Source organism: Somniosus microcephalus, chromosome 16 (genome assembly GCF_052327205.1).
Source record: "Somniosus microcephalus isolate GS21.2 chromosome 16, FLI_Smic_1.0, whole genome shotgun sequence".
Classification (NCBI taxonomy): Eukaryota; Metazoa; Chordata; class Chondrichthyes; order Squaliformes; family Somniosidae; genus Somniosus; species Somniosus microcephalus.
The window spans coordinates 31712011-31736243 of record NC_141002.1 but is presented as its reverse complement, the minus strand read 5'-3'; the positions used below and the strand labels follow the sequence as shown (position 1 = coordinate 31736243).

Below are 24233 nucleotides of genomic sequence, written 5' to 3'. Positions count from 1 at the left end.
GCATTGCAGAATTGTTTCGTGATCTACTGAGATCATTGAAAGGTTTGCGCCACTGCAGCCAGGCACTCCTGACGACATCCCTGCTTGTGTCCTCCTGTGCAATGTGCAACCAGACTTCGTTGATCTCCTGGAGAGGTCTCTTCAGCCCATGGGAAGGGAAGAGAACCTCCCTGCGTGCTGTGACTCCCTCCATATGCTTATGCGTGATCCTGGGTGCAGACGTGCACCTTTGTACAGTGCTGGTCAGTGTTTGCAGCACCTCCGTGCTGCAGAGCACTGAAAGCACAGCTGTCAAAATCTATGTGACTGTGGTCCCTTTAAGGAAACCTATTATGTCCGTGTATAATTGAGACACGGACTGCAGGAGTTGGTTATAACAGGTCTTTACTGAATGGAGGCAACCTGGAACTACTATGCAAATGTTACTACACAGGCTTATATACAGGGGTAGTCACTACTGGTACTGCAGTATACAGGGGCTGCAGAATATAGTTACTTCTGCAAAGTACATACACTACAATTCCTCCCCTTTTAGCTAAACAGTACATAACATTCAATTAACAATGAAATAACATATTTACAATTACAGTTGCTAGATACATTAGTTGAAGTTAAGCAATTATAAGTTCAGTCTTTGAGGAGGCTTCCTGATTCTGTCTGGATAACGCCTCTTTGGGGTATCAGGTTCTTCTGGCAAAGTTGAGTCGGGATCAATGTCGTTGTTTGGTTCGTCTGCTTCCAATATCACCAATTCTGAGGTAGATGCAATTGGTACTTCGGTTTCATCACCAGGTGTATAGGATCGTGGTGTAGATTTGACGTTTTCCAGTGACTCTAGAATCTGGTCAGCATGGTGTCTTACAATGCTCTCCCCAACGTCCACAGTATACATTAGAGGTCCTTGCTGTGTGCAGATCGTTCCTGGCTGCCATTTCTCTGTGCAGTAGTCCCGGGCCAAAACTGGTTGACCTATCTTAAAACTCCTGGTTGGCCTTTCATTCATATTCTGAAACTGCCTGTTCTCCACATCTCTTCTGATGTTTGGCTTAACCAAATCCAAGCGGCATCGTAGTCTTCGATTGAAGAACATCATGGCTGGAGTTTGGTTGGTAACTGCATGTGTCGCATTCCGGTAGGCAAACAAGTTATCCACCTTGTGTTGTAGGGGTATGTCTTCATTACACATTGCCTTGATAGCCTTCTTGAATGTTTGAACGAACCTCTCGGCCAATCCATTGGTGGCTGGATGATATGGGGCGGATGTGTAATGCTTAAAGAACAATGGTGTTAAGAACCTCCGGAACTCTTCAGACACAAACTGTGGTCCATTGTCGGAGCAAATCTGTTCAGGCAGCCCATTCCTGGCGAATATGGTTCGTAAGACTGTGATAGTTTTTTCTGTGGTGGTTGAGGACATTTTTATTACCTCTGGCCACTTTGAATGTGCATCCACCGCAATTAAAAACATCGAGTCCATAAATGGACCAGCAAAATCAATGTGCACCCTTTGCCATGGAGATGAGGGCCACTCCCATGGATGTAGAGGGGCTTGTGGTGGGGCGTTTTGGACCTTCTGGCATCCTGTACAGCTCTTGGTCATCTCTTCGATTTCTCTATCGATTCCCGGCCACCACACAAACGCTCTGGCTAAGTTCTTCATTTTTACCCCTCCCAGATGACCCTCATGAAGCTCATTGAGCACTCTATCCTTCAATTTGGGTGGAATTACTACTCTGGATCCACACATCAAGGTTCCTCTGCACACTGACAGCTGTTCTCTTCTCGGCGAGAATGCTGGCAGCAGTGGTTCGCCATGTGCTGGCCACCCCTTCACCGTTAAATCATAGACCCAGGAGAGTGTCGGGTCATTTCGTGTTTCCTTTTCTATGTTTGCATTCGTCACAGGGAGACATTTGACTATGGTCGAGTGGAATATCTCCACTGGATCCATTGCAAGTTCTTCTTCCACCGTCGGCAACGGTAGGCGCGACAATCCATCAGCATTCCCATGCTGTTTAGTTCCTTTGTACTCTATGTCATATTGGTGTGCCCCTAGGAAAAGGGACCACCTCTGTAGCCGTTGTGCTGTCATTATCGGTACGCCCTTCTGAGGGTTGAAAATGGAGACGAGGTTGATGATCAGTAAGTAGAGTAAATTTCTGACCGTGCAGGTAGTGATTGAACTTCTTCACCCCCCACACCAGGCTGAGGGCCTCTCTGTCAATCTGGGCATAGTTACTGTGGTAAACCACTGTTCTACCTGTCTGTGTCTGTATGTGTATTCCAATAGGTACAGGTCTGGACATGCCTCGGCTGACTCCTCCCACTATTCCAGGTATATAAGTGACTACCTCCCAGTCCCTTAGTATTCTGGACGGGTCGACCACTCGAGACAAGACCTTCATTCTTTAGTTAATAAAAGCCTGATTGTTACTCGCTCAATCTCAGTCTTTTGAGTAATTGATGGCACATCAATTTTATTAACTAAATTTTTTATAATGGAGAAGATCCTCACACCAGCATGCCTGGATCTGGACAGTCGGGAAGCGGACGCTTCCACCAAGTTTGCTCACTGGCTCACGTGCTTCGAGACATTCCTGACTGCCTCCACTGCGGTCGAAACGGATGCGGACAAACTGTCTGTCCTGATCTCCAAGGTGAACCACCGAGTGTACTCAGTCATCCGGGACGCGACCTCGTACACAGCCGCCCTCCAGCTCCTCAAGACCCAGTACACGTGCCCTGTGAACGAAGTATACGCTAGGCACCTTCTGGGGAGTCGCAAGCAACAACCTGGGGAATCGACTGAGGAATACCTCCAAGCACTGTCCGTGCTTGGCCGGGCCTGTGGGTGTAAGGCGGTAACGCCCACTAAGTACACGGAGGAACTGATCCGGGATGCCTTCGTAGCGGGCCACAGGTCCAACTACACCCGACAGCGACTGCTGGAGCAGAGTGACCTCACCCTCGACAAAGCCTCCGAAATCGCAATAACGCTGGACGCAGCCTTCCGGGGCATGGATGCCTACTCCTCTGCACCGTGGACGCCGCGGGGAACGACAACCTGGGACACGGTAGGACAGCCCCATAGCACCGTGCCACCCCAGCCACAGCCCAACAACGGCCCAACTACCGCAGCAGTGTCCCAAAGCCAGACAGCAGTATCCCAAGGCCAGAAATGCTACTTCTGTGGCCAGGCCAAACACCCCAGAGCGCGCTGCCCGGCGAAGAATGCGACCTGCTTGGGCTGCGAAAAAAAGGGACACTACGCCAGCGTCTGCAAGGCCAAAGCCACCCCGAACGCCAGCAGCGCCGCGTGTGGGCCGTGCGAGCCGCCATCTTGGGCCCCCAACAGCGCCGCGTGGGGGCCGTGCGGGCCGCCATCTTGGGCCTCCCCAGCCATGTGCGGACCACCGCAGCAGCAGCCATCTTGGACGACTCCAGCCACATGGGAATCATGGACGCCGCCATCTTGGACACCAGCCGGGACGTAGCAGACCGCCAACCCCCCCCCCCCCATCTGATACCCGCAGCGACACACCGACCCCTACGCTGGCCTCTGTGACGCTGGACCAAATGAGACCGCACCAGCTAGCTCGGTCCAAAATGGAGGTTAAGGTAAACGGCCATGCAATAAACTGCCTTTTTGACTCCGGGAGCACAGAGAGCTTCATCCACCCCGACACGGTGCGGCGTTGCTCTCTCCCAGTCCTGCCTGCGCACCAGCGGATTTCTATGGCCTCCGAGTCCCAGTAAGCGGACATTGGCGGCTACTGCGTGGTGACACTAGTAGTAGACGGGACTGTGTTCAATAATTTTAAACTCCTGGTCCTGCCGGACCTCTGCGCTGCCGTTCTACTGGGGTTGGATTTCCAGTGCCACCTCAAAAGCGTTACGATGGCGTACGGTGGCCCCTTCCCCCCACTCACAGTCCGCAGCCAGCAGCCTCCAAATTGCCCGCTGCGCACCAGATGCAACCTCTCCACACTCAGAGTCCCACCCCCCCCACTGTTTGCTAACCTCACCCCCGACTGTAAGCCCATCGCCACAAAGAGCAGGCGATACAGTGCCGGGGACAGGGTTTTCATCAAAACTGAAGTGGAGCGGCTCCTGAAGGAGGGGATTATTGAGGGCAGCTCCAGCCCCTGGCGAGCCCAGGTTGTGGTCGTTAAGACCGGCGAGAAACAACGCCTGGTCATCGACTACAGCCAAACAATAAACCGCTACACCCTGCTGGACGCCTACCCACTCCCCCGCATAGCTGACATGGTTAACCAGATCGCGCAGTACCGCGTCTTTTCGACCATTGACCTGAAATCAGCATACCACCAGCTCCCCATCCGCCCTGAAGACCGCCAGTATACTGCTTTCGAGGCAAACGGCCGCCTCTATCACTTCCTTAGGGTTCCCTTCGGCGTTACCAACGGGGTCTCCGTCTTCCAAAGGGAGATGGACCGGATGGTCGATCAAAACGCGCTGCAGGCCACTTTCCCTTACCTGGACAATGACCATCTGCGGCCATGACTTGCAGGACCATGACGCAAACCTCGAGAAATTCCTCCGCACCGCCCAACTCCTGAACCTGACATATAACAAGGAGAAGTGCATATTCCGCACAGACCGCCTCGCCATCCTTGGCTGTGTTGTGGAACACTGGGTCATCGGTCCCGACCCGGACCGGATGCGTCCCCTTATGGAACTCCCACTGCCCCACTGCCTAAAAGCTCTGAAGAGGTGCCTAGGGTTTTTTTCCTACTACGCTCAGTGGGTCCCCTACTATGCAGACAAAGCCCGTCCACTGATCAAATCCACCTCTTTTCCCCTGATGGCAGAGGCCCGCTTGGCCTTCCACCGTATCAAGGAGGACATTGCCAAAGCCACCATGCACGCAGTGGACGAATCCATCCCCTTCCAGGTGGAAAGCGATGCGTCCGACTTCGCTCTGGCCGCCACCCTTAATCAGGCGGGGAGACCTGTGGCATTCTTCTCACGAACCCTCCAGGGCCCGGAGACCAGACACTCCGCGGTCGAGAAGGAGGCCCAGACTATCGTGGAGGCTGTGCGTCATTGGAGGCACTACCTGGCCGGAAAACGATTTACCCTGCTCACTGACCAGCGTTCAGTTGCTTTTATGTTCAACAACAAGCAGAGGGGCAAAATCAAAAATGACAAGATCTTGAGGTGGAGAATCGAACTTTCCACCTACAATTACGAGATCTTGTACCGGCCTGGGAAGCTCAATGAACCCCCAGATGCCCTATCGCGTGGCACCTGCGCCAGCGCGCAGATCGATAGGCTGAGGGCCCTCCACAATGACCTCTGCCACCCGGTGGTCACCAGGTTCTTCCACTTCATCAAGGCCCGCAACCTGCCTTACTCCATCGAGGAGGTCAGGACCATGACCAAGAACTGCCAAGTCTGCGCTGAGTGCAAACCGCACTTTTATAGACCAGACAGAGCCCACCTGATAAAAGCCACTCGCCCTTTCGAATGCCTGAGCGTCGATTTCAAAGGGCCTCTCCCCTCCTCCGACCGCAATGTGTACTTCCTCAACATCATTGACGAGTACTCCCGGTTCCCGTTCGCTATCCCCTGCCCGGACATGACCAGTGCCACGGTCATTAAATCTCTGAACAGCCTCTTCACCCTGTTCAGTTTCCCCAGCTATATCCATAGCGACCGGGGCTCATCGTTTATGAGCGACGAACTCCGCCAGTACCTGCTCGCTAGGGGTATAGCCACAAGCAGGACCACCAGTTACAACCCCCGGGGGAACGGACAGGTGGAAAGAGAGAATGCAACAGTTTGGAAGGCCGCCCTACTAGCCTTAAAGTCTAGGGGCCTTCCGACCTCCCGCTGGCAGGAGGTGCTCCCTGATGCGCTCCACTCGATTCGGTCACTGCTCTGCACTGCCACCAATGCCACCCCTCACGAGAAAATGTTTGTCTTCCCAAGGAAGTCCACATCGGGGACATCGTTACCACCATGGCTGACGTCCCCAGGGCCGGTACTACTGAGAAGACACGTGAGGGCCAATAAAACGGACCCCCTGGTCGAGAGGGTCGACCTCCTCCACGCCAACCCCCAGTACGCTTACATTGCGTACCCGGACGGGCGGGAGGACACAGTCTCCATACGAGACCTCGCACCCTCGGGGACTGCTGTAACCCACGACACAGTGTCCATACGAGACCTCGCACCCTCGGGGACCGCTGTAACCCACTACCCATTACCACCCCCCCCACGACCCGATATCCAACCCCAGCAGCTGGCTCGCCTTGGACCGTCACCCACGAGGACTACACTCCAGGGCCCCAGCCTACACGGGACGCGACGCCGGAAGCTCCACCACCCCTGCCGTCGCCACGTCGATCACAGCGGCAGACAAGACCTCCGGAGAGACTCCAATACACGAACTTTTAAATACACTTCACCCCGCCGGACTCATTTTTAAACAAGGGGTGAATGTGGTAAACCACTGTTCTACCTGTCTGTGTCTGTATGTGTATTCCAATAGGTACAGGTCTGGACATGCCTCGGCTGACTCCTCCCACTATTCCAGGTATATAAGTGACTACCTCCCAGTCCCTTAGTATTCTGGACGTGTCGACCACTCGAGACAAGACCTTCATTCTTTAGTTAATAAAAGCCTGATTGTTACTCGCTCAACCTCAGTCTTTTGAGTAATTGATGGCGCATCAGTTACGCTCGGCTGAAGTTAACGAGCGTGACGCAAAAGCTATCGGCCTCTCTGAACCATCAAGGAATTTATGTGACAGTACCGCCCCAATGCCGTAGGGAGACGCATCACACGCCAGTCTTAATGGTAGTGATGGGTTGTAGTGAGCCAATACTTCTCTTGAAGTGATTAGGTCCTTACTCTTCTGAAAGGCCCGCTTACATTCATCGCTCCATTTCCATGCTACTCCAGTTTGTAGTAGGGCGTTCAGTGGGTGCAGAATTGTGGACAAATTCGGCAAAAACTTATGGTAGTAATTCACCAATCCGAGGAATGACCTCAGTTGCGACACATTTTCAGGCGCTGGAGGCTTAACTACCGCTTCAATTTTGTCAGGGGACTTAAGTAACCCCTCTTCATCAATCACGTGGCCACAATACGATATCTGTTTCTTAAAAAACTTGCACTTGGGGCGATTGGCCCGTAGCCCATGCTCACGTAGTCTAGTGAGCACCTGCTCTAGGTTGGCACCTGCTCTAGGTTGGCAATGTGTTCACTGTCATCTTCACCTGTCACTAGGATGTCGTCCAAGTAACAGAGTCCCCGGAATTCCTTGCAGGACTTGTTCCATCGCTCTTTGCCATATCGCCGGAGTTGATGCTACTCCGAATACCAGTCGATTATACTGGTAAAGACCTTTGTGAGTGTTTATCGTGAGATACTTCCAAGAGGATTCTTCAACCTCCATCTGCAAATATGCTTGTGCTAGGTCAATTTTTGTAAAACGCTTCCCTCCAGAAAGTGAGGTGAAGATATCTTCTATCCTTGGAAGAGGATATTGTACTGTGTGAAGGACTGGGTTCACTGTCACCTTGAAGTCCCCACAGATGCGAACCTTCCTTGGCTCCTCAGACTTATTGTTTAATGTTTTCTTCATGACAGGAACGATGGGTGTCGCCCACTCGCTCCAGTCTACCTTAGATAATACGCCTGCATTCTCCAGATTCTCCAGCTCTGCCTCGACGGCTGGGCGAATTGCATATGGTACCGGTCTTGCTTTGAAAAATTTGGGAATTGCATTCTCTTCCATTTTTATCGAGGCGGTTACGCCTTTAAGAGTTCCCAGTTCTTGTTGAAAAACCTCTTTGGCGTTAGCTAAGATTGTTGACAATCGTCCAGGAGTGATGTCGTCATCCTTTTTACTAGCCACCGTCAGTGCCTGAATGGAGTGGCAGTCTAAACTTATCTTTCTGATCCATTCACGTCCCAATAACGGTGGTCCACCATCTTGCAGTATGTACAGATACAATTTCTGTATTTCCTTGCCGTTGTATTCGACAGGCACCCTTATTTTTCCGCTGGGGTCTACTTTTTGCCCCATATACGTCTTCAAGACAATGGATGTCTCTTTCAAGGGTATGTGTGAGAATAGCCGCTCGTAGTCTCATCGATTCATGACGGTTAGAGCTGATCCTGTATCCAATTCCATTTTGACTTGGGACCCTGCTATCGTGAGGGTGACCCAAATGGTTCGGTGATCCTCATTTGCGATTACGTTGTGAAGTTTGAGACAGCTTAGTCTCTTGTTCCCGGATTCACTATCGCTCATCTGGTCTTCGGAACTACTGTCCGTCATCTTTTGTACTTTCCTGTACGGTTCCTTAGTAGCCTTTTTGTTGTCGTTGGTCTTCTTCCCAGACCTGCAAACTCGTGCAATGTGTCCCATCTTTCCGCATTGCCTGCATATTTTGTCCTTGGACCAGCAGTCCTTCTGGTCATGGGTTGTTCTGCCGCAGCGATAACATTTTTCAAATCCCCGTGTCATTTCGTGGGTGCCGTATTCCTGTGGCTTTTGCTGTATTTCCGCAGCTCCCCTTGCTGCTGCTTCGTACGATACTGCCACGCTGAAAGCCTTATCTAGCGTCAGCTCTTTGAGAGTAACCTCTTCTGGGTTCCTTCACTCAGGGGTCCACAGACAAATTTGTCCCGTAAGGTATCTGCCAGTCCTGCTCCGAACTGGCAGTGCTTTGATAGCTTGCGTAGTTCCGTAAGGTAATCAGCATTGCTCTCATCTTTATGCTGATTTCTCCTGTGGAATTTAAATCTTTCTGCTATCAGCAGCGGTGTAGGATTTAGGTGTTCCTGTAGGATAGCAACAATTTCATTAAAACTCTTCGCCTTCAGTTTGGTTGGAGTAATCAGGTCCCGCAATAGGCCGTACGTTCTTGCGCCCATTAAGTTTAGCAGTACCGATGCCTTTTTCTCATCGGCTACTTCGTTTGCCTCGCAATATACCTTGACTCTTTCCACATACATGGTCCAGTCTTCTATTGCATTATCGAAGGCAGTGATATTGCCAGTCTTCGGCATCTTGGAAATCTAAGATGGCACCTCCCGCGCTTTGCCTTCTTCCCCGATTTAACAAAATGGCGCCTCCCGCGCTTTGCCGCCTTCCCCGCTGGATTAAGATGGCGCCTCCCGCGCTTTCTGTCTTCTGCGCTGTTGCTGGCGTTTTATGCCTTGATGGCAGCGCCCTATGGTCTTTGCGCACTTCCCCCCCCCCCCCCGCGCTGCTGCTAACGCCGCTCTCCGCGGTTCCCGTGGCAAACTGCAGCTCCTCGCGGCTTTCTGCGCGTTTAATTTTTTTTCTTTCCCCGTCATCGGAACAACCCTGCGGGACTCTTGCCTCCCTCTTCTCGGGTCTGTACGCTGCCCGGCTTCGTAACACCGGCCGCGCCCTGTGTGCTCCACCCTCTCTCTCCTCTTCCCGACAACGCTGCTCGGCCCCGTTGCAAAGCCACCCGCTCGAGCTCTAGACCGCCGCAGCCCAGGAAGGATCAGTGTACTTCCTGCCGCCAGCCCGATTAGCTGAAGCACCATCGACAGGATAACCAAGCCCCGCTCTCGACAGCCTCTCCTGCAAATCTTCAACTCCGCTGACTCAGAGGCGGATGCCCACGGTCGACGCCCGTTTCTTCTGTTTCTTTCTTCCTTCTGGCCTCGACCTCTGATAACTTCGCTTCAGGGATGGATCCCCATGAGGTGGTGCAGACTGTAGGTAAGTTTGTATCTGCTCGTCGCCAGTATTATGTCCGTGTATAATTGAGACACGGACTGCAGGAGTTGGTTATAACAGGTCTTTACTGAATGGAGGCAACCTGGAACTACTATGCAAATGTTACTACACAGGCTTATATACAGGGGTGGTCACTACTGGTACTGCAGTATACAGGGGCTGCAGAATATAGTTCCTTCTGCAAAGTACATACACTACAAAACCGGCTGATGATGCGTCATCAAATGACGTCATCAGACCCGCTACCTGTTAATTGTCCAGGAACCTCGCAGGGCGGGGTTAACAAGGTCAATCTACGGAAAATCTTTTTGAGAGCGCGGCTGCAGACGGGAGCGGGCCCGGAAGCCGCCATCCAGCTCTCCCGCCGCCATCCTGCCTCCGCAGGGAAAATCCAGCCCTTTGATTCAGAGCACAAAGGTAGCTTTTAAAATTGAAATCTAAATGGTTTGCTCCTGACATCTAAGAATTTTAGCTTCTGAATAACTGATCTTACAGACTAATTTTAAACTCCTTGTTATTAACAGAGATCATAACAACTGTTCATCTTAGAGGCATGAGTTGGGAACTGAAAGAGAGCTTGTAGACTTGGGATCTGGATTATGTTTTAATTAAAAAGGTACCAGTACATGAATAGTCAATGGGGGGAGGATTATCAGGTGCCGGCTGCCCATTTCTCACCTGAGAAACAGATGACTGGCAGAGGAACATCTGGTGGGCACTTGGACACCAATTTGCCTGTCTGACTCAATTTTCAGACAGGCCTTTAAAGGGACTCTCAGCACTTTTGCCCAAAACAGGGCAGAAGGTTGTTTAAATATGCAAATCTGGGTATAACTCCTCCTGTAGAACCCCGACTGCACTTTTAATGTACAAATGGCAGAGCATGCTAGTGCTAGTTATACTAAGTACTGACCGGCTTAACAACTGGTCCTTAAAGGGACTGCTGGAGGCGCTCAGGAGAAGGTTAAGATTTTGCGGGTTTTTTTAAAAGGTAATTTGCGAGGTCAGGAGGAGCATTCACCTGCTGGCCTCTCCGTGCAGAAGCCAGCTGACCTTCTGCTGGCTGAATTGGGCGACTGCAGCGGCGTGCATTTTGGCACCAGTAATATTCAAATGAGGCTCGAATTTAAAAACAGTTTGGACCTCCCGACTCTGGCTTTTGGTGGGTGCCGCGGGTGCACTGCCCATTTTGCAGCCGTTTTGGGCCGATGTTGAAAATCTACCCCCCCCCCCGCCGGCCAATGTCATCTGTACATCTGTTCCTGGTTTTAATCAACTTTTCCACGCCAAGGACAAATACTGAACTCAACCTGAAAGAAAAGGTTCAATATTTGCTAAAGGATATGATTGCAGGAATGTCTTAATAAGCAGGTGGTGGGCTAATCCCACAATAATTGTTGCTCACAGACCTTTAGCTCATACCTGCTGTGCTGAACATCTGTTATTACGACCAAATGATTCAAGGTGACTTTATTATGGGATAATTTGCAAGATGCTCTTACTGAAAGACAACCGAATGCTGACAGGCACCTCATCCTGATCTATAGCTTCAATTGGTTACACCTTTGCTTAGGTTCCAGAAGAAATGGGTATTTTGCAACATGAACACTATGATTGTATCTGTTTTCTTGATTAAATAACAATTTCTGTAATATTCATGCATCTATTTATTCTGATTTGTGAGAGAAAACTATTCAGTACTGCAAAATTTTGATACCAAAATAACTTCATTTCTAAATCCTGGCGCAGAATGTTGAAGCTAGAATGTTGTGTCCCATGTACTGGTGGGATATGGGCTCACAACTGTAGTTGTTCCCCTGCCTCCACATTGTGTTCTGATGCACTGGGGCAATTCCAATCACTACTCTATAAAGAGGGAAGTTCAGATAGCCAATGTTGGTGGCCAGGGCCAGATGCAGAATGGCATTGCTGGAAGCTCTATATTGGGAGCCAAACTGGACGGCTTTGGTCACGCAGATGGCGGTGAGTCTGGCTCAGAACTAGGTATTGCCAGCATACATATGGAAGCTAACCCAATGCCTACAGAGGATGTTGTGGGGCAGCACACAGATGAGAAACAGCATCACAAATATGCCAGTGTGAATTTTTCCAACCATTGTTAAGGGCTATCTAAGAGAGACTCCCACCATTGTTAAAACTTATCAACAGAATTGTGCTATGGTCCATACTGTCTGGGACTGCTGGAGGACATGTCCTCATGAAGGACACTTATCACTGGCAAAGCAAAGAAATTCTTAACCCATCAATCTTGTTGAGCCGAGTCGAAAGACCGTGTTCCAGTGCACTGTGCCACCCACTTTCTCCTCTCACTGGTACATTTAATGTTTATAAAGTATGTGTCTATCATTAAACATATCACTGGATAGATCAACATGACTGTGCCAACTGTTTTTTGTGTTGACTGACGATGAGATACTGAATGAACCCCGCGTTTCAGATCCAGCAAAAGATTATTTTAAAACATTTTAGTGGCGGTGTAAATGATCATAAATTCCAGTGAATAAATTGCCTCCCAGCTTTTGTACTGTAAGTGCCATCCTCTCCTTCTCAAGTACAACCTGCACAGCATGCCGGCTTTTATGGTTCTGCACATTCACCTGAATAATACAGGAATTATTACAAAATAGTTTGTGCATAAAGAAGGGTTTGGTCACCTAAATGAGCACAGCCTCTTTGGAAAGGAAAACCAGCGATACTTTGAAGACTGAGTAGAAAGTTCGCCATTCAAATAATCACTTTGGGTTTTTGTTTTTATAGGTGTTAGTCTTGGGAAACAAGAGAGACCTTCCTAATGCCTTGGATGAGAAACAGCTGATTGAAAAAATGTAAGCCCTGTATTGATGTGTGCAGCATAAGTAGTGTTAAAGGCTTTAGATTTGGATAGCAAATAACCTTACACACCGGCTGGGATTTTCCATTTCACCAGAATGGTGGGAGTGGGAGATCCACCCATCCCACACCCCTGCTGATTTTTCTGGGGTCATTCCAGTAGATAATCTAGACCATAATATCCATAGCAACAGCCTGCACAGTTCCTTCCCAAGATAAACTTGATGGATTCAGTAGCAGTAGTGTGAAGTAGAAGATGATACAGTTAATATTGAAATACATTTTGCATATTTTAGACAGGCTCCCAGGCCCCTCTTGTGTTAGCCAATGAGTTGTAGAGAGGGCGGGACTTATGGCAGGACTCGCAGCACACGGTCTGTTTTACATCAAACAACGCCGATTTACTCAACAAACTGAGTCCATTTAAACAGCACACTACAGCAAACAGTCTACAGAGTCTATTTAAAAAGAGTCTATGAACTACAGCAAACAGAACTCATAAGAACATAAGAACATAAGAAATAGGAGCAGGAGTAGGCCAATCGGCCCCTCGAGCCTGCTCCGCCATTCAATAAGATCATGGCTGATCTGATCCTAACCGCCAATCCACTATCACAGAACCATCTCCTGAATCTAACAGAATTAGACACACGAAATAGGAGCAGGATCAGTCTACACGGCCCCTGGGCCCGCTCCGCTACCCACAGGGCCATGACCGATCCGAACCTAGACTCATGTCCAAATTCCTGCCCGCTCCCCGTAACCCTTAATTCCCTTTACTTCTAGGAAACTGTCTATTTCTGTTTTAAATTTATGTAATGATGTAGCTTCTACAGCTTTTTGGGGCAGCATATTCCATGGACCTACCACCCTCTGAGTGAAGTAGTTCCTCCTCATCTCAGTTTTGAAAGAGCAGCCCCTTATTCTAAGACTATGCCCCCTAGTTCTAGTTTCACCCATCATCGGGAACATCTTCCCCGCATCCACCCGATCCAACCCCTTCACAACCTTGTATGTTTCAATAAGATCGCCTCTCATTCTTCTGAACTCCAATGAGTAGAGTCCCAATCTACTCAACCTCTCTTCATATGTCCATCCCCTCATCCCCGGGATTAACCGAGTGAACCTTCTTTGTGCTGACTCGAGAGCAAGTATGTCCTTTCTTAAGTATGGACACCAAAACTGTACGCAGTATTCCAGGTGCGGTCTCACCAATACCTTGTACAACTGAAGCAATACCTCCCTATTTTTATATTCTATCCCCCTAGCAATGAAAGCCAACATTCCATTGGCCTTCTTAATCACTTGCTGCACCTGCATACTAACCTTTTGAGTTTCGTGCACCAGGACCCCCAGATCCCTTTGTACTTCAGTACTTTACAGTTTCTTGCCATTAAGATAATAACTTGCTCTACGATTTTTCCTGCCAAAGTGCATAACCTCACACTTTCCAGTATTGTATTCCATCTGCCAAATCTCTGCCCACTTACTTAGCCTGTCTATGTCCCCTTGCAGGTTTTTTATGTCCTCCTCACTCACTACTTTCCCTCCCATCTTAGTATCATCTGCAAACTTTGATATGTTACACTCAGTCCCCTCCTCCAAATCGTTAATATAGATTGTAAAGAGTTGGGGACCCAGCACTGACCCCTGTGGAACACCACTAGTTACTGATTGCCAGTCCGAGAATGAACCATTTATCCCAACTCTGTGCTTTCTGTTAGATAGCCAATCCTCTATCCATGCCAGAATATTACCCCCAATCCCCTGATTTTTTATCTTAAGCAATAATCTTTTGTGTGGCACCTTGTCAAATGCCTTTTGGAAGTCTAAATACACTACGTCCACTGGTTCCCCTTTATCCACCCTATATGTTACTTCCTCAAAGAACTCCAGCAAATTTGTCAAACATGACTTCCCCTTCATAAAACCATGCTGACTTTGTCCTATTGAATTATGATTATCCAAATGTCCTGTTACTGTCTCCTTAATAATGGACTCCAAAATTTTACCTACCACAGATGTTAGGCTAACCGGTCTATAGTTTCCAGCCTTCTGTCTACTGCCCTTTTTAAATAAGGGTGTTACATTAGCAGTTTTCCAGTCTGCCGGGACCTTTGCTGAGTCCAGGGAGTTTTGGAAAATTATTACCAATGCATCCACAATCCCTACCGTCACTTCCCTCAAGACCCTAGGATGTAAGCCATCAGGTCCAGGTGATTTATCCGCCTTGAGTCCCATTATTTTACCGAGTACCACTTCCTTAGTGATTTTGATCGTGTTTAGCTCCTCCCCCCCTTTAGCCCCCTGTTTGTCCAGTGTTGGGATATTCTTAGTGTCTTCTACTGTAAAGACTGATATAAAATATTCATTCAGTGTTTTTGCCATCTCCATATTTCCCACCATTAATTTCCCAGTCTCATCCTCTAAGGGACCAACATTTACTTTAGCCACCCTTTTTCTTTTTATATAACTATAAAAACTCTTACTATCTGTTTTTATATTTTTTGCTAATTTACTTTCATAATCTATCTTCCCTTTCTTAATCAATATTTTTGTTATTTTTTGCTGTCTTTTGAAGTTTTCCCAATCCTCTATCCTCCCACTAGATTTGGCTACCTTATATGCCCTTGTTTTTAGTCGAATAATATCCTTAATTTCTTTACTTAGCCAAGGATGGCTGTCTTTTCTTTTACACTCTTTTCTTCTCAGTGGAATATATATTTTTTGGAAGTTGTAAAATAACTCCTTAAATGTACACCACTGATCATTTATCGTCTTACCCTTTAATCTATTTTCCCAATCCACTCTACTCAATTCCGCTCTCATACCTTCATAGTCTCCTTTATTCAAGCTTAGCACGCTTGTTTGAGATCCAACCTTCTCACCCTCTAATTGAATATGGAATTCAACCATGTTATGGTCACTCATTCCAAGGGGATCCTTTACTAGGACATTTTTAATTAATCCTGTCTCGTTACACAGGACCAGATCTAAGGTTGCTTGCCCCCTGGTCGGTTCAGTTACATACTGCTCAAGAAACCCATCCCTAATACACTCAATGAACTCATCCTCAAGGCAGCCCTGCCCAATTTGATTTGTCCAATTAATATGATAGTTAAAATCCCCCATAATTATAGATGTTCCCTTATTACAAGCCTCAACTATTTCCTGATTGATACTCATGACCAAAACTACAACAACGTCTCCCAATAAAAGCAGGGTGATTTCTCCAGCAAAATGCAGTGAGTGGAGGATAGTTACATCATACAAATTATGTGCATAAAATCAATATCGGTCACTTACAGCAGTGTGGTCTCCAGGCTTGATTGACGGGGGAATTACCCAATCATCTCCATTCAGGCCAGGAATAGTTACATACAGCCCTGTCAGGGAGCCCACCGCAGAGTAGACCCAAGGTTGGTTGTGGTCAGTCTCGGGCAGGTTCCAGGGTTGGGCGCAGGAAGATATTTAAAAAAACATAATAATAGCCTTGCCCTGTGCAATCAATCGTCTTTAAAGTTTAAAAGGCTATCGGGAACACATGGTCATACTGAATTACTAAAATGCAAATGTCGGGAATAAGTCAGATGACGAATTCTCCTCATTTGCATTAAATAACAATTTGCCTGTCTATATTAGGGTGGGTGTATTGTATGCCAGAAGCAGTGGGTGAGGATGGAAGGGCTCCTGAGGAAATTCCCATTCCGAGAGCATAATTCCAGTAGATAATCTAGACCATAGTATCCATAGCAACTGCCTGCACAGTTCCTTCCCAAAATAAACTTGATGGATTCAGTAGCAGTAGTGTGAAGTAGAAGACGATACAGTTAATATTGAAATACATTTTGCTGGATTTTCATGTTACAAAATAATGTACTGTGTTCTGCATATCTTTATTCTATAGGAACCTATCTGCTATCCAGGATCGAGAAATCTGTTGTTATTCGGTGTCCTGCAAAGAGAAGGATAACATAGGTAAGTGCATCCAATTCTATGTATAGATTTGGCATTGAATGGAAGCTTCAGCACCATAGACAGCTCTATATAGTATTATGCTCTCTCAGATACGATACTGATTTCACTGAGAGAAACATTCATTCTAGGTGCTTTTGGGCCACACTCTGATCTGCCAAAACCGTTCATTACTCCTGGATCATTCTGGAGAGCAAAATTAACCCGGCTTCTGTTCTCCACTACTGTCTCCTTAAACCCCTTTTTCCTGCTCCGTCCACGCTCACCTCCCTTCTCTTAGGCAGTCCCTCGGAACCGAGGATGATTTGCTTCCACATTAAAAATGAGTTCGCAGGTGACTGATTAGTCCAATGTGGGACCTACAGTCTCTGTCACAGGTGGGACAGATGGTGGTTAAAGGGGCGGGTGGGTGGGGTGCTTGGGTTGACGTGCGCTCCTTCCGCTTGCTCCCGGCGAAGAGAGTCGAGGTGTTCGGCGCCTTCCCGGATGCTTCTCCTCCACTTTATGCGGTCTTGGGCCAGGGATTCCCAGGTGTCGGTGGGGATGTTGCACTTTTTCAAGGAAGCTTTGAGGGTGTCCTTGAAGCATTTCCTCTGCCCACCTGGGGCTCTCGTGCCGTGTCAGAGCTCCGAGTAGAGCGCTTGTTTTGGGAGTCCCGTATCGGGCATGCGGACAATGTGACCATCGGAGCTGATCGAGTGTGGTCAAAGCTTCGATGCTGGGGATGTTGGCCTGAGCAAGAACACTGACGTTGATTCGCCTATCCTGCCAATGGATTTGCAGGATCTTGCGGAGGCAGCGTTGGTGCTACCTCTCCAGTGCTTTGAGGTGCCTGCTGTACATGGTCCATGTCTCTGAGGCATACAGAAGGGCGGGTATCACTGCTGCTCTGTAGACCATGAGCTTGGTGCCGGGTTTGAGGTCCTGGTCTTCAAACACTCTCTTCCTCAGGCGACCGAAGGCTGTATTGGCACACTGAAGGCGATGTTGGACTTCGTCGTCGATGTCTGCCCTTGTTGACAGTAGGCTCCCGAGGTATGGAAAGTGGTCCACGTTGTCCAAGGCCTTGTCGTGGATTTTGATAATCGGGGGACAGTACTGTGTAGCGCGGGCCGGTTGGTAGAGGACCTTTGTCTTAGGAATGTTTAGTGTAAGGCCCATGCTCTCGTACGCTTCGGTGAAGGTGTTGATGATGGTTTGGAGTTCGACCTCCGAATGTGCGCAGACGCAAGCGTCGTCTGCATACTGTAATTCGACGACAGAGGATGGGACGACCTTGGATCTGGACTGGAGGCGACGGAGGTTGAACAGTTTCCCGTTTGTTCTGTAAATTAGCTCCACTCCAGCGGGGAGCTTACTGAGGGTGAGATGGAGCATTGCAGCAAGGAAGATCGAGAAGAGCATTGGTGCGATGACACAGCCTTGCTTGACCCCGATCTGTACGTGAATTGGGTCTGTGGTGGATCTGTTGATCAGGATCACGGCTTGCATGTTGTCGTGAAGCAGGTGGAGGATGGTGACAAACTTTTGAGGGCAGCCGAATTTGAGGAGGGGACTCCATAATCCTTCACGGTTGACAGTGCCTTTGTGAGGTCAAAGAAGGCCATGTACAGCGGTTGGTGCTGTTCCTTGCATTTCTCTTGTAATTGACGCGCGGTGAAGATCATGTCCATTGTGCCCCTTAGTGGGCGGAATCCGCATTGCGACTCTGGGAGGAGCTCTTCAGCCACTGGGAGAAGACGATTGAGGAGGATTCTTGCGATGACTTTCCCTGTAGCAGACAGCAGGGAAACTCCTCTAATTACCGCAATCGGACTTGTCACCTTTCCTGAAGATGGTCACAATTATGGCGTCTCTCAGATCCCCTGGCATGCTCTCCTCCTTCCAGATAAGAGAAATGAGTTCATGTATTCATGCCAGTAGTGCTTCTCCGCCATGCTTTAGTACCTTGGCAGGGATTCCCTCTGCTCCTGAGGCCTTGTTGTTCTTCAGTTGTCGGATGGGCTTTTCAACCTCATGCCAGGCTGGGGTTGTGCTGAGATGGTGTCGGGTAGCATTCTGCGGGATGGAGTTGAGGACACTCGCGTCGAAGACAGAGCCTTGGTTAAAGAGATCTTCGAAGTGCTCCTTCCAGCGGGCACTGACTGCCTCTCTGTCCTTGATGAGTACCTCTCTGTTCTTGGCCCGCAGTGGGGTAGGACCTTGGGTGCTTGGGCCATAGGTGGTCTTGACTGTGCTAAAGAATCCACGCACGTCGTGGTTGTCGGCTAGCTGCTGGATCTCCTGCGCTTTCTCCACCCACCATCTGTTCTTTAGGTTGCAAGTTTTTTGTTGGACCTCGGCCTTCAGGCATCTGTAGAGCTGCTTTCTTGCTCTCGAGTTGTGTTGCTGTTTCCAGATCAGGAATGCCTTGCGCTTGCGGCTTAATAGCTCCTGGATCTCCTGGTTATTCTCGTCAAACCAGTCTTGGTGTTTCCTGGTCGAGTGACCGAGCACCTCTTCACAGATACTGGTTATGGAGGCCTTGAGTGCAGACCAGGCGCTGTGGACATGCTGTGTCTCTGAATCACTGGGAGTCACAGGTTGGTTGTGAGGCGTAAGCTGAATAGGGCTTTCTTCTCGGGGTCTTTGAGTTCTCCAGTGTTGATTTTTCTGCGGCATTGTTTCTGTTGCCACCGCTATTTTGGGGCTGCAATGATGGAGATGACAGAGCGGATTAGGCGGTGGTCTGTCCAGCAGTCGTCGACTCCTGTCATGGCGCGGGTGATGTGGACGTCTTTGCGGTCCCTCGCTCGGATGATGATGTAGTCGAGCAGATGCCAGTGCTTGGAGCGAGGGTGCTGCCACCAAGCCATGTACTTGTCTCTGTGATGGAACAAGGTGTTGGTTATGACGAGGCCATGTTCTAAGCATTTCGTCAGGAGGAGGGTACCGTTGGAGCTGGCTTTCCCTACCCCCTCTCTGCCAATCACACCTCCAGAGTTCTGTGTCCTTTCCAACTCTGGCGTTAAAGTCGCCAAGGAGGATCAACTTGTCGCCTGTTAGGACTCGGGACAGGGATTGTTGGAGGCTGGAGTAGAATTCCTCTTTGGTCCCATCTGTGGCTTCCAGTGTTGGGGCGTACGCACTGATGACCGTAGCGCACTGGCGAAGCCTACCCCATGGAGGCGGTGTTCTTCTTCTTGAAAGGCAAACCTGAAGAAGGTGTAACCGCCGCCTTGCTCCTTGAGCAGGCCTTCCCCTGCCTGCTGGGTCTCACTTAGCGTGACGATGTCAATGTCGAAACCTCCACACTCTCACCTACAAGTGTGAGGAGCTCATGAACTTCTTTGTCTCTAAGATTGTGACCATTTGGTCAGCTGTCTCTGCTGCTTCACCCCCCCCCCCTTCCCCTTGCCCACTAAGCCAAGCCTCTTCCCAGGCTCCCCCTCCCACCCTAACCCTGAACCCATATCTTTACTTATCTCCTATCTCCCTTAATGCCATCTCATATGCATCTTGTGCATGAGACCCACCTCCTGCTCCCTTGATCCCATTCCCACTAAATTGCTGGCCACCCACTTCCTTCCTGGCACCCACATTAGCTGACATTGTAAATGGTTCCATTTCCTCAGGCACCGTTCCCCACCCCACCCCACTTTCAAAACTGCCGTCGTCATCCACCTGCTCAAAAAGCTCACCCTTAATTCCTCTGTCCTTGCAAAACTACCACTCCATCTCCAACTGCTCTTTCCCCTCAAGTCCTTGAACGTGTTGTCACCTCCTAAATATGTGCTCATCTTTCTGCAACTCCATGTTTGAACTGCTCCAATCAGGTTTCTGCCTCTACCACAGCACCAAAATGTCCTTAACAGAAGTCACAAATGACATCTGACTGTGACCATGGTGCATTATCTCTCATCGTCCTCCTTGACCTCTCTGCAACCTTTGACATGCTCGACCACACCCTCCTCCTTTTAACATTTTTTTCCCATCGTCTAGTTCAGTGCAATTGGCATCACTTGGTTTCACTCTTGCCTAACCGATTGTAGCCATAGCTTCTCTTCCCACCTGAGCGCCATTACCTCCACAGTCCTTGAGGAACTATCCTTCACAAACATGAAGTCAACTTTCACATGTACACTGATGACACCCAGTTCTATCTCTCCACCACCTCTCTTGACTCCTCCATTGCCTCTGTGTTGTCAGACTGCTTGTCCGATATACAGTCGAGCATGAGCTGCAATTTCTTCCAGTTAAACAACATTGGGAAAGCTGAAGCCATCGTCTTTAGTTCCCATCCCAAGCCCCACAACTTTGCCACTGATTCCATCCTGCTCCCTGGCTTTTGTCTCGGGCTGTTTGCAATCTTGGCATCCTATTTGATCCCAATCTGAGCTTCTGTCCCCATATACTCTCTGTCACAAAGATTGCCTGCTTCTGCCTTTGTAACATCGCCCGCCTCCGCCCCTGCCTCAACCCATCTGCTACTGAAATCATGATCCATGCCTTTGTCACCTCCAGGCCCCACTATTCCAATGCTCTTCTAGCTATCCTCCCATCATTCATGCTCTGTAAACTTAAGCTTATCTGACATTTTCCTGCCCATATCCCAGTCCACACCAGCTCCCACTCACTTATCACCGCTGTCCTTTTTATAAAACAAAAAAAAAAATTGTTTATGGGATGTGGGCGTCGCTGGTAAGGCCAGCATTTATTGCCCATCCCTAATTGCCCTTGAGAAGGTGGTGGTGAGTTGCTTACTTGAACTGCTGCAGTCCATGTGGTGAAGGTACTCCCACAGTGCTGTTAGGAAGGGAGTTCCAGGATTTTGACCCAGCAACGACAAAGGATCGGCGATATACTTTTAAGTCAGGATGGTGTGTGACTTGGAGGGGAACTTGGAGACGGTGGTGATCCCATGCGCCTGCTGCCCTTGTCCTTCTAGGTGGAAGAGGTCGCGGGCTTGGGAGGTGCTGCCGAAGAAGCCTTGGCGAGTTGCTGCAGTGCATCTTGTAGCTGGTACACACTGCAGCCACGGTACGCCGGTGGTGGAGGGAGTGAATGTTTAAGGTGGTGGATGGACAGTATTCTGTCACTCTCCTTACTTGTGCCTTGTAGATGGTGGAAAGGCTTTGGGGAGTCAGGAGGTGAGACACTCACCGCAGAATACCTAGCCTCTGACCTTCTCTTGTTGCCACAGTATTTATGTGGCTGGTCCAGTTAAGTTTCTGGTCAATGGTGACCCCCAGGATGTTACATTTTATTATTTTGTTTCCTCTTTTAATTATTATCAATTATGCTGCTGCTGATAATAAACATGAAATAGAATATTATGCCCATGTTTGCCTCTAAATGTTACATTTTAATGGGGAAAATTAAATGGAGAAAGTATTATCTTCCCCCATCTTGCACCAACGAGTGCCGTTTGTTGTAAGGTGTGCAAATATTTCCCTGTAGCATGATTGTATCTACAAACGTTTTTATTAATATCTTTGAACAGACAGTAGTCAATCAAGAGGTTATCATAATTGAATACACACCAATTAATACTTTGACAAATGAGCATTCAAAATATATTTCATGCTTGAAAGCCTTTACGGCACTGCGCGCGTGATGCAGGCTTGTACCCATACCTCTCCGCTTTAGCTGTGGTGTCTTACAGAATCATACAGCACAGAAGGAGGCCATTTGGCCCATCGAGTCTGTGCCAGCTCTTTCGAAGAGCAATCCAGTTAATCCCACTCCCCCGCTCTTTCCCCATATCACTGCAGTTTTTTCTCCTTCAAATATTTATCCTATTGAAGGCTACTATTGAATCTGTTTCCACCACACTATCAGGCAGTGCATTCCAAATCCTAACCAGTCGTGTGTAAAAACGGTTTTCCTCATGTCTGAGGAGGGATTGAACAGAACCTACAGGGAGAAAGAGAAAACGAATGGATGAGTAGTCAAAGGATTACATGTGCCTCCCAGCATCTGGTTAAACAATTAGATTGGTACAGTAACATTCCTTTCTCATCTTCTGAGTGAGCAATGGTGTTTTGCATGGGGACACATTTTCCCCCCCCCTCTCTCCTTTCTAAACCCCTTTGCCATACTCTTTTCCTGACTGAGGCCGAGGCAGTGCGGAAGCAGCAATATAGCTGCCAGCTAAGAAATGTGAGATCATTATTCTATTTTTTCCTCTTGTTGTGCTCCTACTTTCTCACTTTACTCTTTTCTCAAAGGCAGCTACTGTGCCAGGAGTAAGATTTATATTGGTGTTGAAGTTAATGGCAATAATATGGGCAATTTCTTGCAGAGCAGGGTGCAATGACATTTTTTATTGTGAATTAGAAAATTGTGGTACCTTATAAATATTGATGTTAAATCTCATGCTGCCATTTCGGTATTTAGTGAAGTGAAATGGCTGCACATAGTCCTGCAAATTTAAGATGCCATGTTCTTCCGTATCTTTCTCCTTTTACTATTCCCCCACCCAAAAATAAAGCTGTCCAAAAATTGAACAGGACATGAAGGCTTTCTGTGTACAGTGCCTGGAGACACAAATTCGTCATAGAAGTAAACTAATTAAATGGAAGCATTGTACGGTCTCAGATGATGGTATTAATTGACTTGGGCTGAAGCCCATAATGTTTGTGCAGCCTCAGCGAAGTGAAAAGGCCTCTTCAGTGCAGCGCTCTGCCCCCTCTGCATTTTCCCTTTGTAGCAGCAGTGAAATCCCCCTCGGCGACTAACGGCAAAGCACAGGAAAGAGCAGTGAACAAGAAGTTGCATTTCAATGATCTTAATGAATATGTTCATAATGGGTTGGAAATGTTTTGCCGAGTTATTCCATTTAATCTGAAAGAGGGAAAACATAAAGTATGACCGCTATGGTGAATGACATACAAGAACAGAGCTCTAGTTTAGTGAACTGCAATAGTATAAAGACCAAACTACATGATAAAGAGCAAAATGAATGCTGAAATGCATTAATAGATTTATAGCATTGTATCTTGATCTGTAGTGTGCAGATTCTGCATATTCTAAAATGTCACTGAAGAATACACTGAAAGTTTACAGTTGGGACTTAAGAACATGCAAAGTGAAGTGTGGTTGTGTATAGCACTGGAAACATAGGTGTGAAAAGACTGCAGCTTGCCTGATATCTTGTTGAATGTGCAGTATGATATGTTACTGAGCTACTCATACCAGAAGTCAGATTCAATCCTAGGTTTGTCCTGAGTTAGGCAATCTCAACCGTGGTAGCAGTTGGATGCCACAATGTACTTCAGGTTAGGGTAGTATTGATGTAGACATTGTTGCCTAGCCTGACTAACACTCACTGTCAAGACTTGTGTATGAAGAAAGGCCATTTTGGTGAAACATCAGGAGGCTGCCAAAACCAATTGAAGTGTACTCTAGCAGCAGTTACCAATTGCAGGAAAGCATGGGAGAAAATTGGGGGTGGCAGAGGGGTTGGCAAGACCTTTACCAAGTTCAGTTTAGAAGAAAATGATTAATTTTTGATATTTACTGTTAAGAGTTTAGAAAAAAAACTACAGAGCTGCAAGCTAAATGCAATCTTTCACTTACAAAGTTGAGTCTGAGTGTCGCAAGAATATTATTCAGTGAGACCACAGGATCCCTGATCTTGGTTGTACTGTGATCAGCAGTCTACAACAAATT

At 48.2% G+C, this 24233-nt stretch overlaps 1 protein-coding gene across 2 annotated transcripts in view; it reads left to right on the top strand.

Annotated features, from left to right (window-relative positions):
• The window catches only part of LOC147106048 (ADP-ribosylation factor-like protein 8B-A), a 157023-nt gene that overhangs the window by 114754 nt on the left and 18036 nt on the right, over positions 1 to 24233 (top strand). For both annotated transcript variants that reach the window (XM_086008752.1, XM_086008753.1), the window contains exons 5-6: positions 12534 to 12601; positions 16513 to 16583. In XM_086008752.1, the coding sequence (XP_085864878.1) occupies positions 12534 to 12601; positions 16513 to 16583 (139 nt within the window). The remainder of the gene's footprint in view (positions 1 to 12533; positions 12602 to 16512; positions 16584 to 24233) is intronic.